The sequence below is a fragment of the Ceratosolen solmsi genome, unplaced genomic scaffold (assembly GCF_000503995.2).
Source record: "Ceratosolen solmsi marchali unplaced genomic scaffold, CerSol_1.0 scaffold39, whole genome shotgun sequence".
In the NCBI taxonomy this organism is placed as follows: domain Eukaryota; kingdom Metazoa; phylum Arthropoda; class Insecta; order Hymenoptera; family Agaonidae; genus Ceratosolen; species Ceratosolen solmsi.
In genome coordinates this window covers 1,050,099-1,065,525 of record NW_011948433.1, presented here as the reverse complement: position 1 = coordinate 1,065,525, position 15,427 = coordinate 1,050,099, and the positions used below count along the sequence as shown (strand labels likewise).

Sequence of the window (15,427 nt, the reverse complement as noted above, 5' to 3'; positions counted from 1 at the left end):
ATGCATTTTATGTTTGCGTCTGAATTCCATCGTAGATATTAGATATGCGTTAATCATAATATAGATTCGGACAAGTTTCTTATAAACAATGATAAATATCAAATGAAAAATTGAGAAATTCTCTTTGAAATTCACAAAAACAGATCGTTGCTTTTCACTTACTAATATTTATTTTTCACAAAGTACTTTGAATTCAACTCTCTATTATCTTTTCTTAAATTGCTTTTTGCGTTCTATCCTTATTATTTTCATTTCATTAAGTCATTAACACATTTTTAAAAAATCAAGAAATACAAGTTACATAGTGAAAGAGATCGATGAATTCATTACTCGTTGCTATTTAAGTATAATTATGTCTAATCGCTGTTTCCGTGAATCGGCGAGACACTATTCATATTTTATTCAATGTTATTTACATTATTTTATCTTTGTTATAAAAGCCGTTATTACTGCAGTGAGAGGATGAATGGAATCGATTTTGCGAAATGCGTTGCCTTTAATTGCCGAAAATCGAATCTCATTTGTACATGATATTATTACATATATTGTGCGAGTAATTTAAGCATTTTTATTTAATAATAATAATAATAATAATAATAATAATAATAATAATAATAATAATAATAATAATAATAATAACTATAATAATACAAATAATAATAATAATAATAATAATAATAATAATAATAATAATAATAATGAAAATAAAAATAATGAAAATAAAATGTGTTTCTTAAAAGTGTAAGAATCGACTATATATGCCGCTTCTTGAAGCTTTAGGCAAAGCTGAAATACTCATAAACGACAAAAAGTTTTTGATCTACGATATATTTATTTATATACAAAACAAAGTGCCAAAGTACACTCGTGCCATATTTACCACGAACGTCGACTGAAATCTGTAACCTGAAAGTTCGATAATACGGCAATAAAGAAACATCTTTCCTAGTAAAAAAAAAAATGCCTAAATTATTTTTTCCATTAAAAGTATTACTTTATTTATTACTCAAATTCATCATTATAGAGAAGATAATCTGTGATGAGAAAATCCATCATTATTTTCAGCACTACGTATCGAAAAGCCATTTCAGAACGAAATCGTCAATATTATTGTAAACTACTTTAACATTATGACAGAGAAGATTTTTTACAAACATCAGAAAGAGTTAAGTTTTTTTTAAAAAAAAAAAAAAAAAAAAAAAAAAAAAAACAATGAAAAACAAAGGAAAACGAAAGAGAGAAAAAATGTAAAAATTTTAAATAAAAATAATGCGTGGTATCTTCTTAATCTCAGGTAATCTTCTCGACGAGGCAGAAGTTTTGGACTGGATGGTGAAGCAGAAAAATGACGCAAGTATCGAGGAGATTGATCGCGATACTCTCGCCAAATACATCGAAACAAAGGAATTCCTCGCCGTTATTTTTTGTAAGGGTACCATCTATTACAATCAAAGTGCATCTATTTTTTTAAATCGACTTTCACTCCTTTGCAATCTCTTGCTTAAATATAATTTAATATTAAAAAAAAAAAAACTTTCTAATTCAGTAATGAAACATTTTTAATTATTAATTCATTCTTCGAATTCTTATTTGTTGTAAATGAAAAAAAAAGTTTAAAATAAGTAGATAAGGATATAATAAGCGGTTGCATATCACTGACCTGATGCACATATATATGAATTTATCATATTGATGGATATGCTTTACTATTTAAAGTAGGCATTTTCAGAAGTTTCATATTTATAACACAATTATTAGCAAAATGACTCGATAAGCGATATATTAGAATAAAAATCTACAATTACACACACAAAAGCGCGCGTATACACACACGCGCGCATACATACATACACACATATGCACGCAAAATACAATAAAAAACATACAATTGTTTAAAATATGAATTAAAAGAGGAAACAACTATTACTTCCTCTTTTAAATTATTTTCAATGTTTACATATTATGGGATATTGTTGCCTCGCTAAAGATAAAGAAGAAGATCCAGAGTGTCCGCGAATTCTGCGTCATATCGAACTAATCGATGACGAAGCAATCGAATATGGAATAAAAATCGTAAAGATGAGCGATCGATTGATGGCCAAAAAGTATGGATTCCGCGATCCACCGGGTATAACGTATTTCCGTAAGGGCAAGTACATTAATTACGATGGTGATATCGATGATGAGGAGGAAATACTCGATTGGTTAACAAATCCTGAAAATATGGAACTTAACGATCACATTGAAAGAGTTAATAAGAAGATGTTTCAAAAAATTAGACAGAACTCTGATTATGTTGCTGTATTTTTCTGTAAGTATACAACATTACGTCAATATTATATTACGATAAATTATTTTTCTTAAATTATAAACTAAAATAATATTAACTCACGTAATTCAACGTAAAATTGGATATTCCATTTTTTTATCAGAGCAAGAAAAATGTTTTTCTTACTTTAATTCTGTTTTTCTTTTCTTTTTTTTTTTTAGTTATTTGATTAAAATATTGTCTATACTTATACGTTAAAAATTGATGATAACAATGTTACAGAGAAATATCAAATATCACTAAATAAAATATCGATGGTATGCGATATTATTTTCTCCTTATTTTAAAAAATAACGATGAAAAATTATGAATAGTAGTTTTAAGAAAGTAGATAATCATTTCAAGTTGAATAAAACTAATGCATATTCTTCATAAATCGTAATGATTAAATTCGAATGGCTATGAAAAATATTTTTCCTTTTGTAAATATATTGATATTTTTAGACAGCAACGACTGTAAACAATGCAGCCGTGTGTTGGGTGAAATTGAGCTGATAGACGACGAAGCTGATGCTGCTGGAATAAACTTCGTGAAAATTGATGATAAACAATTAGCCAAGGAATATGGAGTTTTTGCATTACCGGGAATTCTTTTTTTCAAATTAGGCTCAAAAGAACCCGTTATTTATGCAGGTATATTGGAATACACATAGACACATTGCTAATTAAATGTCTGCTCGTAATGTAAAAACGTATCATGTGTTCGAAAAATTCTTATAGGTGATCTTTATGACGAACAACAAATCTTGCAGTGGCTAATGACGCAAAAAGATCCATCCGGCGAAGTGATAGAAGCTTTGGATGGCGAAGAATTACTAAATTTAATTCGCGAATCAGAATCTCTGGCTGTTTATTTCTGTAAGTATGACAGTTCCGGGTCCGTTGCGAATTGCCAAGTTAGAATATATATCTAGCTTACTGCAATTCTCTATTCTCCCTTTCCCATCTTTATTTAATGTATCTTTATCTATCTCTATTCTACATATTAATTCATTATTATTTTGAGTTTTTATAATTATTTTCTATACTGTCATGTTATTATTTATGTCATTTTTAATCTTATTGGTGCGCATTTATATAGCCGCACGCTAAATTAAAGGACAACGCAGCCTGTTTATAAAAATGCATTTAATTTATTATTTTGATGTGGCGTGATAAGTTAACTTCTTAAAAAGAAATATGTATTTTTCTTTTGACAAATCAATGTTTAAGCTGCATACTAAAACGAGGCAAAATCTTCAAGCAAAAGCAGCTTTTTAATTGTTTACTTTTTTTTTTATGTAATAATATGCACATTATAAATTTTACATTTACATATGCAACTTATACTTGTTTTTATTAAACTTTTAACTGTTTAAAGATAAACTTTTTAAAGATAAAGTTTCTAGTATTATGATAATAAATAAGTTTGTATATGATAGAATTTATATTAGCTGCTTTGCGCTAGCAAATATTAGCAATAACAAATGCTGTAAATAGAGTTTTTTTTTAAGTAAATACGAGGATAAATGTATGATTTCAGTACAATGTCATAAGGATATGATTTCAGCAGGCCCTACGATTACAAAAATATTATGAAATTCTTTACTTTAATCCGAAAAATTATAAATAATTCTCTATAGCTATTCAACAGAAAAACTCTGTCTACTAATGTCGTAGGGAACAAAACGTTTTGCGACATATGCCAATCAAAAACATATCGTAAGCAGAGACGTCATAAGCAGGAGCACAAGACCAACGATGGGGAAGGACATGAGGAAACAGCTGATGGTACAAATGTCAACATAAAATTGAATCCTTTTGACTCTTAGCTAATTAATGAATCTGAATCTTTTATATCAATTTATATACTTTTTTCTTATATTACAATGTACTTAATTATTAAAGAAAATTTCATTTTTTGCTTCCTTGTAACTAATTTTTGTCATAAAAATAATTTATTGTGTGGTTACTGTTATCTTATAACTATCTTAATTGTTTTAAATAATATGTATATTAATCGACTGCTTATAAAAGCCACAAAAGTGACTTTGCTTAATAAATCGCTTATTTTTTCTGTTAATAAATCTTGCTGTTTTTATACTAACAATAATTGGATTATCTTTAAAACAAAACAAAAAATATGCTTGAACAAATCATTCGTAGAAAAATATTAGAAAAATCCAAAGAAACAAGCACAGTTACACAAATACAAACGCGAATTTTTTGAAAATAATTAATTACACAAATATTTTTTATTTATTTTATATTACGAATTATTTTTGATTCCCTTTTATCCTTAGAATAGACTGTAATGATTATTGATACTAAGTAGACGAATATTTAACGAACAAGTTATTCTACAGATAGTGACGATTGCGAGCATTGCGCTAGTATTCTTGAAGAATTAGAAAATATTGATGATGATTGCGATAGACATGGAATCACATTTGTAAAAACTCAAGTAAGTTTTGCAATTTTCGAATTTTATTCTTTTGAGCGTCAAACTGACATTAACGATAATAAATATAATAATTTATTTATTGTTATTTAAATTTCAAGGATTTTAAAGTGGCGGAAGATTATGGAGTTACGGATTTTCCCGTTTTAGTTTATTACGAACATCAAATACCAAATGTATTTGAAGGGAATCTTGCAGAGGAAGAAGAAGTATTACAATGGTTAATTACGCAAAAAACAGAGGATCGCATCGAGTTAATAACTCGAACTATGCTCGAGTCCTTCGTTGAAGACACGCAATATTTGGCTGTTTATTTCTGTAAGGACATTGTCAATTAATTATCTTACTTTATCGCTTAAATATTATCGTAAAATTTCTTCATGCACATTATTATTCAATAGATAAACAAAATTGCTTTATATGCGATGAGATTCTTGAAGGATTGGAAAAAATTGACGATGAGTGCGATGTTTTTGGAATTCATTTGGTTAAAATTCAAGATCCCCAATTAGCCAAACGATATTCCATTAAAACTTTTCCGGCTCTCGTCTACTTTAGAAATGGCAATCCTTTGTTATTTGAAGGTAATATCTAAAATTCCTTTAGATCTACTATAAATAAATAACAAAATTAGTTCTTATATTATTATTAATTTATAATGCAGGTGATTTACAAAATGAAGAGTCGGTACTTGAATGGTTAATAGACGATGATAATCGCGAATTAGCCGATGAAATTGAAGCCGTTAACTGTAGAATGTTAGAAAGACTTTTGGAAGAATCGCCTTTTCTCGCTGTCTTTTTCTGTAAGCGCTACTCCTTTAGATAAAAAATTTTAATTAAAAATATAATATGAAAAGATATTCATTTATATTATTTAGATGAATGATGAATTAAAGAAATTCAATAAATCGTATAAGCGTATGAAATTATAAAAACGATAATTATAAAAAAAAAAAATTGCAGATGATGAAGATTGTCCAGAGTGTGATGAGATTTTAGAAGCGTTGGAAAAAATTGATGGAGAAGCTGATTTATTTGGAATTGATTTTGTCAAAGTGTCAGCACCTGAAGCCGCTGAAAAATATGGCATACTTAACGTTCCATCGCTAGTTTACTTCCGGAAAAAGACACCTTTGATTTATGATGGCGATCTCACACAAGAAGAGAAAATTTTGCATTGGCTTACCTCGCAAGATGTCTTTGAAATCAAAAATGAAATAGAAGAAGTTAACAAAAAGATGCTGGATAAATTACTCGATGAAAATGAATATTTAGCTGTATTCTTTTGTAAGGATATTGCAATACAATCACATAACAATTCATTTATTATGAATTATTTCTAAAATATCGTGTCATACATTTTTACCGTGTCAATATATATTTAGAGGAAAATATTTTTATTTACAGATGAGCATGGTACTAAAGAAAGCGGTGAAGTGAATGAAAAATTAGAAAACATTGATAGCGAAACGGATAATCTGGACATTATATTTGTTAAGATGGCAGATCCGCGATATGCGAGAAAATGGGGTGTCACCAAACTTCCTGCGATAGTTTACTTCCGTAAACGTTTCCCCAGTATATATAGAGGTAAATTTTCTTACTAATTATAAGAAAAAATATAAAAATTTATAAGTTTGAAAGAAGATGAAAATTTGACAACTAATATAACCCCTATAACAGGTGATATGAAAAACGAAGATGACGTACTGGAGTGGTTACGCAAAAACCGTTTTCGGCAGCCAGAACTCAACATCTACATGTACATGCTGATAGCTGTAGCCATTCTCTTTGCCATGTACACGGGCTTTTTACTGTCTTGCTTCCGGTCGGAACCACCACCACCCGTTACCCACCCCAAGCAGGCCTGAAACTAAGGCCAATGATCCACCTCGAATCTCAAGCTCCGGCTAATATCTACTTTGTGGCCAATAATGCACATACATGCCAGAGCCTCCACACACTAGGCGAACAATTCTCATCTGTACATTTTTCTGTCTATATATACTTGATGTGCCTAGCAGATTCGAAAGCTCATTTTAGCTCGAATGCAAATCCAATAGAGGCTGACGCTCGCGAATTGCACCAACTTTATCCGCTACTCGTGCAACTGATTATATATATATATATATATATATATGCACACAAAAAATGGAGCGACTTACAGGGATCGTCAGCCTCTTTCAATTCAGTAATTGCAATCGAGCTTTTCAGGGTCCGCGTAGCTGACCTTACCTTGACCAAATAAGTTGACACAACTTAGGATTACTTAATTAATTTACTCGGAAATTTTTATTAAAATTTATTAGATTCCAAAACTATAGAAATATAAAAATGAAAGTATTTTCAATTGTAAGAAAAGTAGTTATTATTGATCTGTAACCGTGTTTTCAATATTCTATATTTTTCAATCAATTATACGGCAGTGAAAATGGATTGAAATTAAGATAAGGTAAATGTCTCCCATTTTAGCAATTATAACTTCATGTTAAAATGTGTAATATATAATTTTATCCTTCATTGACATTATATTCAAATATTCTACGTATTTAAATATTTTTCTGCTCCATTGCCAAAAAAAAAAAACATTTCCCAAAAATTAAGTCATTATATCTAATAAACGGGAAATATATTAATACATAAATAAAAAAATGTCTTGTTTAATGATCAAGAAATTGCAAATTTGGAACCATGACACTGACTTATTTTATTTAAAGCTTATCGAAACATACTGGGAGACACATATAAATTGTTGAGCTCTGAAAAAAAATAAAAATTAATACAATAAACAGTTACGTAAAGGAATCTTTGATTATTAATACTTCGCCTTTCACTCAACTTGGCAATTCTTTACAAAAACATTAATGACAAACAATCCTGACATTATTTAAGCAAGAATCTTTGTATTGTTCTATATTTTAATCATTAATGAATTTTATCATTAATTATATAGATTTGGTTTCGTTGAAATTAAATTTATTATACAATGTAACTTATAAATTTAATTTATCTTTTTAAATAATGAATGAACCTTTCAAATTTTCAAGCATTCCTAAAAGTTAAATATTTAACTTTTAACAATCATATTTTATAATTATTTATGATATTATCATGGTTATACAGATTCAATATAATTCTAACAAATAAATTAAAAATCTTTTATGACAAAAACTCTTCATTAAATCGAACGATATATTATTCTTAAAATGTGAAATTTCGTTCAAAACATTTTTTTCAATTATGAAAAAACGACCATCTTCTCTTTCTCATAAAAAAAGAATTTATTACATTTTTAAGAATAATATATATATATATATATATATATATATATATAAAGATAAAGGAATAAAGATTTTCTTTTAAAATTGGTATTCAATGTAATTATTAAGTTAATTACTGCAAAATAAGATCATATTAATTCTAAGAGTCAAAATCCTAATTAAGAGTAAATTAATTTTATTAATGAAGTAAAGAATTTGTTTAATAATATTAAATAAACAATTTAAGGATATTTTTAATAGAATTCATGTATATATATTAAATATAAACATATTTAGAAAAACTATTTTTCACGTTAAAAATATCAATATTGATTTATTGATCACTGGAGTATAATAATTAATATAGAATATATAACACAGTGTTTAGTACATCAAATTGAATTTATCAGTGGAAGTAAATCATATTTTATAACTAATAGCTGATATAAATTTTGAATTTATTTTTACGAATTACGAATTTACGAATTTTGAGTTCGATCTTTTATTAGAATAATTTTAATCACAGATAGTCATTAAAGATTAATTCAGCTTAGTATGTAAAGAATTACAATAAAAATAATGAACTCAAATTCTAAACAATTTAAATTACTTTTATAGTATTTAACTAGCTCAATTTGTAATCCACAATTAATATCCGTTAGATAAGTATTTATCTTATAGTGAATATATTCATTGTTTCTACATTTAACAAATATATACAAATCATGTATATCCTTATTTTACTCTAATTACCTAATTTTATTCATTATGTAATTTTAATTTATATTAATTTATATAGATGAAATATTGATATTTAAATATAAAATTTAAGGAACGATTTTCTCTATTTTTTATTAAGTATATAAATATATATATATATATATATATATATATATATCTTATCAATAGACACTTTTCCCAACTTGATAATAAACATATGATATGTGTATAAATATGTTTGTATTGATTTTTAATAAATTTTAACATATAATTGTGAACGAATAACAAGTAAAACTTGTCTAATTTTATTATATAAATTTACAGAAATCAATATGTAATATGTCAAAATCATCAAACATAAGTATCTCATTATTATTGTAAATCTTTACAAATATACATGATTTGTATTTATCTATGAAATACTAAATATTGAAAAAATATACGAATAACATGTAATTATTGCGTATTATATACAATTGAAATTTATTTTTACTTATGAGTAAAAACAACTTCACTTTTACTTTTATCAATGTGAATATTATATATACATATGTATAGTAATTTATTGATGATATATGAAATATTTTTTTGTAAATATTTTATGAATTTCGTAATCGCATGTAAATATTCACAGAAAACAAAATTTCCAATCGGTATAAGTCTGTCAAATATTGAAATAAATTTCATTAATATTATTTTTAAACTGAATATACTTTACAAAATAAAAATTATAAAGTTTCAACTAATTATACTTATGGTTTAAAAAAAATTGTTACCCATACAGAAATTTATTCAATACCTTATCTAAAATTATATTGAATATGAAATTTATTTCATTAAATAAAAAATGTATTTTAAATGTGTGTTGTGTTTAATATGTATTTGAAAATTATGTTATAAAAAACATGGCATTCGATAATAAAAATAAAAAAATTTATTTTATGTAAAAACATTATTGGTATACTAAACGAAATCCACATATTAAGCAACGAAAACTATTTTTGGAACTGATTATAGATTATAAAATTTCTTTGAGCATATATGCATAAGGAAATATGTAAATTTCACACACATGAACTGTATAAATTGCCACAACCTGCAGATTATTATTTGATTACTTTACATTAAGAATTTTTCTTTGTTATTTTTACTTTCACATTCATACTGTTACCAAAATATTATCTGTACTTTCCTAGCATTTTATATGTCTCATTCTACTAGACTTCTATATGAAAAATAATTTTTTATAATCTTTTTCTTCGCTCTCTCTCTCTCTCTCTCTCTCTCTCTCTCTCTCTCTCTCTGTGTACATGTGTATGCAACTTAATAATTTTCGATGTACGTCAGAATTCATAAAAATTGAGACATAACACATAATATGTAATATAAATACAAAAAGAAGTGATAATATCTAATAATAAAAAATAAAATAATTTTTGTAAAATAGTCATTTAAAAAGATTTAAAAAATAAAAGTATTTTGAAGTATAAACTTTAGCTCGAATATTTTATTAATTTAAATTAAGATTTATACAATTCATTAATATATAATATTAATTTAATTATTAATTAATTACAACAAAATTCATTAAAAAATATTTATGGTTAAAATATTACAATAATTATTATGTGAATAAAATAATTTTGTCATTAATTATATATGAATCCATAAATGTTGTTATAAATTTCATAATAAATATTATCAATAATAAACTGAATATTAATCTACAATAATTTTTTGTTTATTTATTTATTTTATTATTTATTTTTTTTTTTTTTTTCAACAAACTTAGAGAATTTTATAAAATTATTAATGAATGAAGAAAATATATAAAATAAGTTTCTATTCTTAAAAATTGAATACATCACAAATTATCACTGTAATTAATAATTATAAGCTTGTCCTTAACTCGAAAAAAAAAATATATATTTTTAAAATATATTTATAGTATAATTGAATTACATTGAAATTCTTATTGAATTTTTTATTTGATATTTTAAAAAACTTTTTTCATAAAAATGTAATCTTCTCAATAATATGCTATATAAATAGTAAAAATTGTAAAAATTGTATATGATACTTTACTAAGTCCAATATTAATGAAAATAAATCTTTATTTTTTAGATTATTATTTAGTTTAAATTTATTGACTCACGGATAACAGAACCGTGAAATATGATAATGACATCTTCAAAACCTGAAATAAATTGATTTTTTGTATGATTAAATTATTTGATTATTATAATACAAACAATTGTAACCTACATTAGCGAATGATTCAACGTTTAAATTTAACAATGGACCAGCCTTCAATTCGAAAGGAATATTACAACGCATCATCATAAATTTCATCAGGTACTGCGTTTCAGGAGGAAGATTATACCAACCACAAAAATAGCTGAAATCAAACACATAAATTATAGTTGTATTACTCCATATTGTAAGTATAGACATTCATATTCAATGTACTAGACATTCAATACATTCAAAAAATTATACGAAAAGTTGAAATATATTTAGTTACAATTTATGATACGTTAAATGTGATTTTAAATAGCTATTTTAAGTAATTTATTATTTTATATTTACATTGATTTTAGGATTTTACAATTAATATCTACTATCATTTGGCCCGCCCAGCTAATTTTAAATAGATATAGTACAACTGCAATCCATACAAAGCCTATTCGAAGAGCATTCATATGATTATTAAAATTCATTATTATCTGTAAAAAAAAATGAGTATAATATTCAGTAACTAAAAAAAAAGTTATCATAATTAAATTATAATACTATTTACATCAAGAGTTCCAATAGATAAAAGTAGAAGTACTATTCCAGTGTTGATAAATAAGCATTGAGAAAAAGTCGATTGAACATGATTAGTAAATCTACAAAATATATACATTTATATAAATGTACTTATTATTTATTTATATTTACTAAATATCACAAAGTTATATATAAATCGTTTTATCATATAACCTATACTTAACTCAATAGTTTTATTATGTAATTGAATCGAATCCAATACGTGCTTATGTACTAGCCGATTTTTATTTTTCGATTTATATTGCAGATAATCATTTACAATATCAAATACACATTTTAAACGAAAGCTTGAACAATTAAATGATACAAATTAATATGAAAATTAATTTTTTAACATTAATAAATTATTGGATTGGAGAAAAATTGAGTATTAAACTAAAAATTCTTATCAGAACTATCGAAGATGACTAACATTATTTCATATTACAATAAATACCCAATTCAAAATTTGAATAAAATATACCAAAATAATTAATCAATAGAGGATAATTTAATTTTCTATTTTTTTAATTTAAATTATTAAGTATTAATTTATATATCTTATTGTATAAAAATTCCTACTCGATAATATTAAAAAGTCCAACTGCATGATATATGCTCTTGATAAAAATCGTGTCGACCGTAATATTAATTATAACAGTAACATAAATACAAACAAATGAATGCACAAAGAGATAATTAAAGTATTCATCTTCATCAATAAAAAATTCAGCATAATAACAAAGAGATTTTCGATAGGTTTCATTATTGTCCAAAAAATGATTAAACAAACTTGGCATCGCCACTGGCATCATCACAAAAATTATAAAAACTATAAGCACATACACTATAAAAATACAAAAATACAATCGATTAAATGATTATAATTAATTATATGTAATTATATTGTAATTAAGTATAATTATATAAAATCATTGTAATTGTTATGTAAAAACCAAAAACTAATACTTGTTTATATATATGTATTTCTACGTTTTAAAATCTAATTTAAACATAAATTGTTCATTTTATTAACGACTTTTAATATGTATTATTTATTGATAAAATCATTACTAAAATTATTCAACTAGTACGGCAGTTTTGACTAAAAAAATTGATTTGTAATACATTAATTTCATACGTTATTTACTTATTAATATTATGTTTTTATATTACTTTTAATTAAGACATGTCAAAATTAAAATCATATTAGCATATTTTAATAATATTTCATATTTATATTAGTATTGATTAAAACCATATTCACGGATATAATCAATGAACAAATAAATTATTGCATTATATGCATTATATATATACATATTATATATGTTAAACTTTTTCTTTTAAATTTTGTATTTTGCAAATGATTAAATATCTAATTAATTATCTAAAAGCAATATACATGTTTATAATTGGTTTTAAGTATAATAATTTTTTATATATAAAATAACAACTGTTTTTATAATGTTTTAATGTATAACTTCAGTTACTTAATCATATATAATTTTTTTAATACTAATAGATTATTTTATTATAAATTTTTACCCATATAAAATCTAGTTGATAGATGACCTATCTTCCAATAATGAATTAAAATATTTTTTTCGTCTACATTGCTTAATTCTGCCAAACTTTTAGTAATTAGAATATAAATATTTTTCAGCTAGTATTTAATAAAAATATATACATATTTAAATTAAGAATTAATTTAATTCCATATAAAATATACCTAATAATCGAGGTAATACAATTATTTAAATATTTTATTCATTGCATCTACTATAAATGAAAAGTTAGAACATATCACTTATTATGACAATTATATATTATAATATAATATAAACAATATGATGAATACGAAAATTTTTATAATTTAATCTTTTTCTGTCATCGTTAAATAATATTAATTTACAATGTGATATTTACAAATATTCAATTTTACAACTTCATAACAAAAGTAATTCTTATATATTGTATTACTACAATTTTTTAATTCTTCTTATTAAAAAAATTATCCAAGTTACAAAATAATAGAAAAATTGTATAAATAACTTCCATCAAGGAATATTTCATTTAGCTTTCTATAAATGTCAAATAATTCATATGAACGTATACAATATTATATTATCAGATAATATTAGTTATTTATTTAAAAAATTTTCACTTTTAATTAATACAAACTTTTCATTAATATATTATCATTAAAAAGGTTATTTGAAAGATGACAAAAAGTAATACGTAATTTCTTTATTCACAAAGCACCATAAAACATAACATAACTAATGTAAAAAATAAAATTGAAAATCGAGTATCTACAAAATAAGAAATTATACCTTATTTTCGGAAAAAATAAATGTGAAATACTGTGTTAATATTAAATGGAAATAAAAAAAACCAGACAGATTTTCAATAATTATTTGCATGTTCATATTTATTTCATACAATTCTTCAATTGCTCTAATCATCTGTAACAGTATAATGAAGGATTTAATATCAATTACAACAACAAAAAAATTAGAATTAATCATAAAAAATACAATTATAAAATAAAAATACTTGATAATATTAACTACTAATAAAATATTTTTGAATATTATAAATCTCTTTAAATAATTTACTCCATTTAGATTTATTTTCTAATAAATTATCATGTATTTAAAAGATTTTTATTGTATTACATGCATTTTAATATAATTAATATTGAATAACTAAACACGTTAATAAATTTTTTTAAATAATATAAATGATAATTTTACAGTTTTAAAAGACAGTATACTATAATTAGCATATTATAAATAAAATGAAAATAAAGAAAATTTTACTTTTTCATATATATGAAATATTTATATTTATATAAATTAATACATATATTTTTACTTAATATTTAAAACAATAAAAAACAAGAATTTATTGTTAAGAATTTATATTTAAAATATTGTTAAAATAATAATGTGAATGTATCCATTAGTTAATTTGAATGCATTCATGAAACAATTTGAAAAATAAATATAAATAGAATTTCGAATTACGCTAAATATATAAAATATGTTGCATACACATTATCAGATTACTGTAATTTTTTATGTTAAATTTATTAATTTTAATGTCTCACGTATACTTTCATTATTAACTATTTAGTATATTTTGAACGTACTTTATTTTTACTTTTATTTAATTTAATATTACTTTTTATTATTAAAAATGTAATACTTATAATATTAATTTTTGTTAAATATATGTTATATTATACCTGTGGTATTATTATTGAATAAACTAAAAAAACTATAAATATTTGCCCAAATGCTTTTACTATTTTTTTCTGATAAGGCCAAAGAAAAATATGTATTAATAATTTTTTAATTAATTTAAAATATGGGTCGCTGAAAACTTTACTTGAATCCATAATTGAAACTAGAAAACTAACGCAAACTTGATAGAAGATGAATTATTTCTCTTATTCTACATTTCTTTATGCCTTTAGTATTTCTTAAATTATGTATAATTACTTTGATGATGAGTGACACGTGTCTAGATTTTAGTCAATACTCCGGACGAAAGAAAAATTTCTTTCGAAATATACAATTGAGAAGTAATGTGTCGTCATTGTAGCTTACATAATACATGAAATTTGCCTTAGTCGATGAAGACTTTATAATTTCTATTTCAATTCAAATAAGCAGTAAGCAATATGATTGAATTACTACAATTATTTTAATAAAATAATTGTTCATATTTATCATTTATACAATAGATCGTTTTAATAAAATTTATAACGCATATATATTATAATATTTTGTTTATTATTAATATGATTTTTAAATTGTTTAATTGTATTCATTAAGATCGCTCTAAAATCATATAT

The 15,427-nt window shown here is 23.7% G+C and overlaps 2 protein-coding genes across 2 annotated transcripts in view; one reads left to right on the top strand and one right to left on the bottom strand.

Moving 5' to 3' along the window:
* Nucleotides 1-6,903, top strand: part of hlk (hulk) — a 37,662-nt gene extending 30,759 nt beyond the window's left edge. The window contains exons 16-26 of the mRNA XM_011502404.1: nucleotides 1,295-1,426; nucleotides 1,988-2,311; nucleotides 2,774-2,962; nucleotides 3,050-3,187; nucleotides 4,675-4,772; nucleotides 4,871-5,087; nucleotides 5,171-5,353; nucleotides 5,434-5,574; nucleotides 5,735-6,058; nucleotides 6,179-6,361; nucleotides 6,455-6,903. Of these exons, the coding sequence (XP_011500706.1) occupies nucleotides 1,295-1,426; nucleotides 1,988-2,311; nucleotides 2,774-2,962; nucleotides 3,050-3,187; nucleotides 4,675-4,772; nucleotides 4,871-5,087; nucleotides 5,171-5,353; nucleotides 5,434-5,574; nucleotides 5,735-6,058; nucleotides 6,179-6,361; nucleotides 6,455-6,642 (2,117 nt within the window). The 3' untranslated portion in view covers nucleotides 6,643-6,903. The remainder of the gene's footprint in view (nucleotides 1-1,294; nucleotides 1,427-1,987; nucleotides 2,312-2,773; nucleotides 2,963-3,049; nucleotides 3,188-4,674; nucleotides 4,773-4,870; nucleotides 5,088-5,170; nucleotides 5,354-5,433; nucleotides 5,575-5,734; nucleotides 6,059-6,178; nucleotides 6,362-6,454) is intronic.
* Nucleotides 6,904-10,894: 3,991 nt separating this feature from the next.
* On the bottom strand, nucleotides 10,895-11,659 carry LOC105364603 (Odorant receptor 56a). The gene is made up of 4 exons (XM_011502581.1): nucleotides 11,552-11,659; nucleotides 11,341-11,477; nucleotides 11,017-11,149; nucleotides 10,895-10,948 (listed from the first exon to the last, which is right to left on the bottom strand). The coding sequence occupies exons 1-4, from the start codon at nucleotides 11,657-11,659 to the stop codon at nucleotides 10,895-10,897; spliced, it is 432 nt and encodes a 143-aa protein (XP_011500883.1).
* Between the last annotated feature and the right edge of the window lie 3,768 nt (nucleotides 11,660-15,427).

Coding starts and splice junctions, on each gene's coding strand:
- LOC105364603 (XM_011502581.1), bottom strand. CDS start 11,659: ATGTATATATTTTGTAGATTTACTAATCATGTTCAATCGACTTTTTCT. Junction 11,478..11,551: donor TATCTATTGGAACTCTTGAT/GTAAATAGTATT, acceptor TTTTTTTTACAG/ATAATAATGAATTTTAATAA. Junction 10,949..11,016: donor ACGTTGAATCATTCGCTAAT/GTAGGTTACAAT, acceptor AATTTATTTCAG/GTTTTGAAGATGTCATTATC.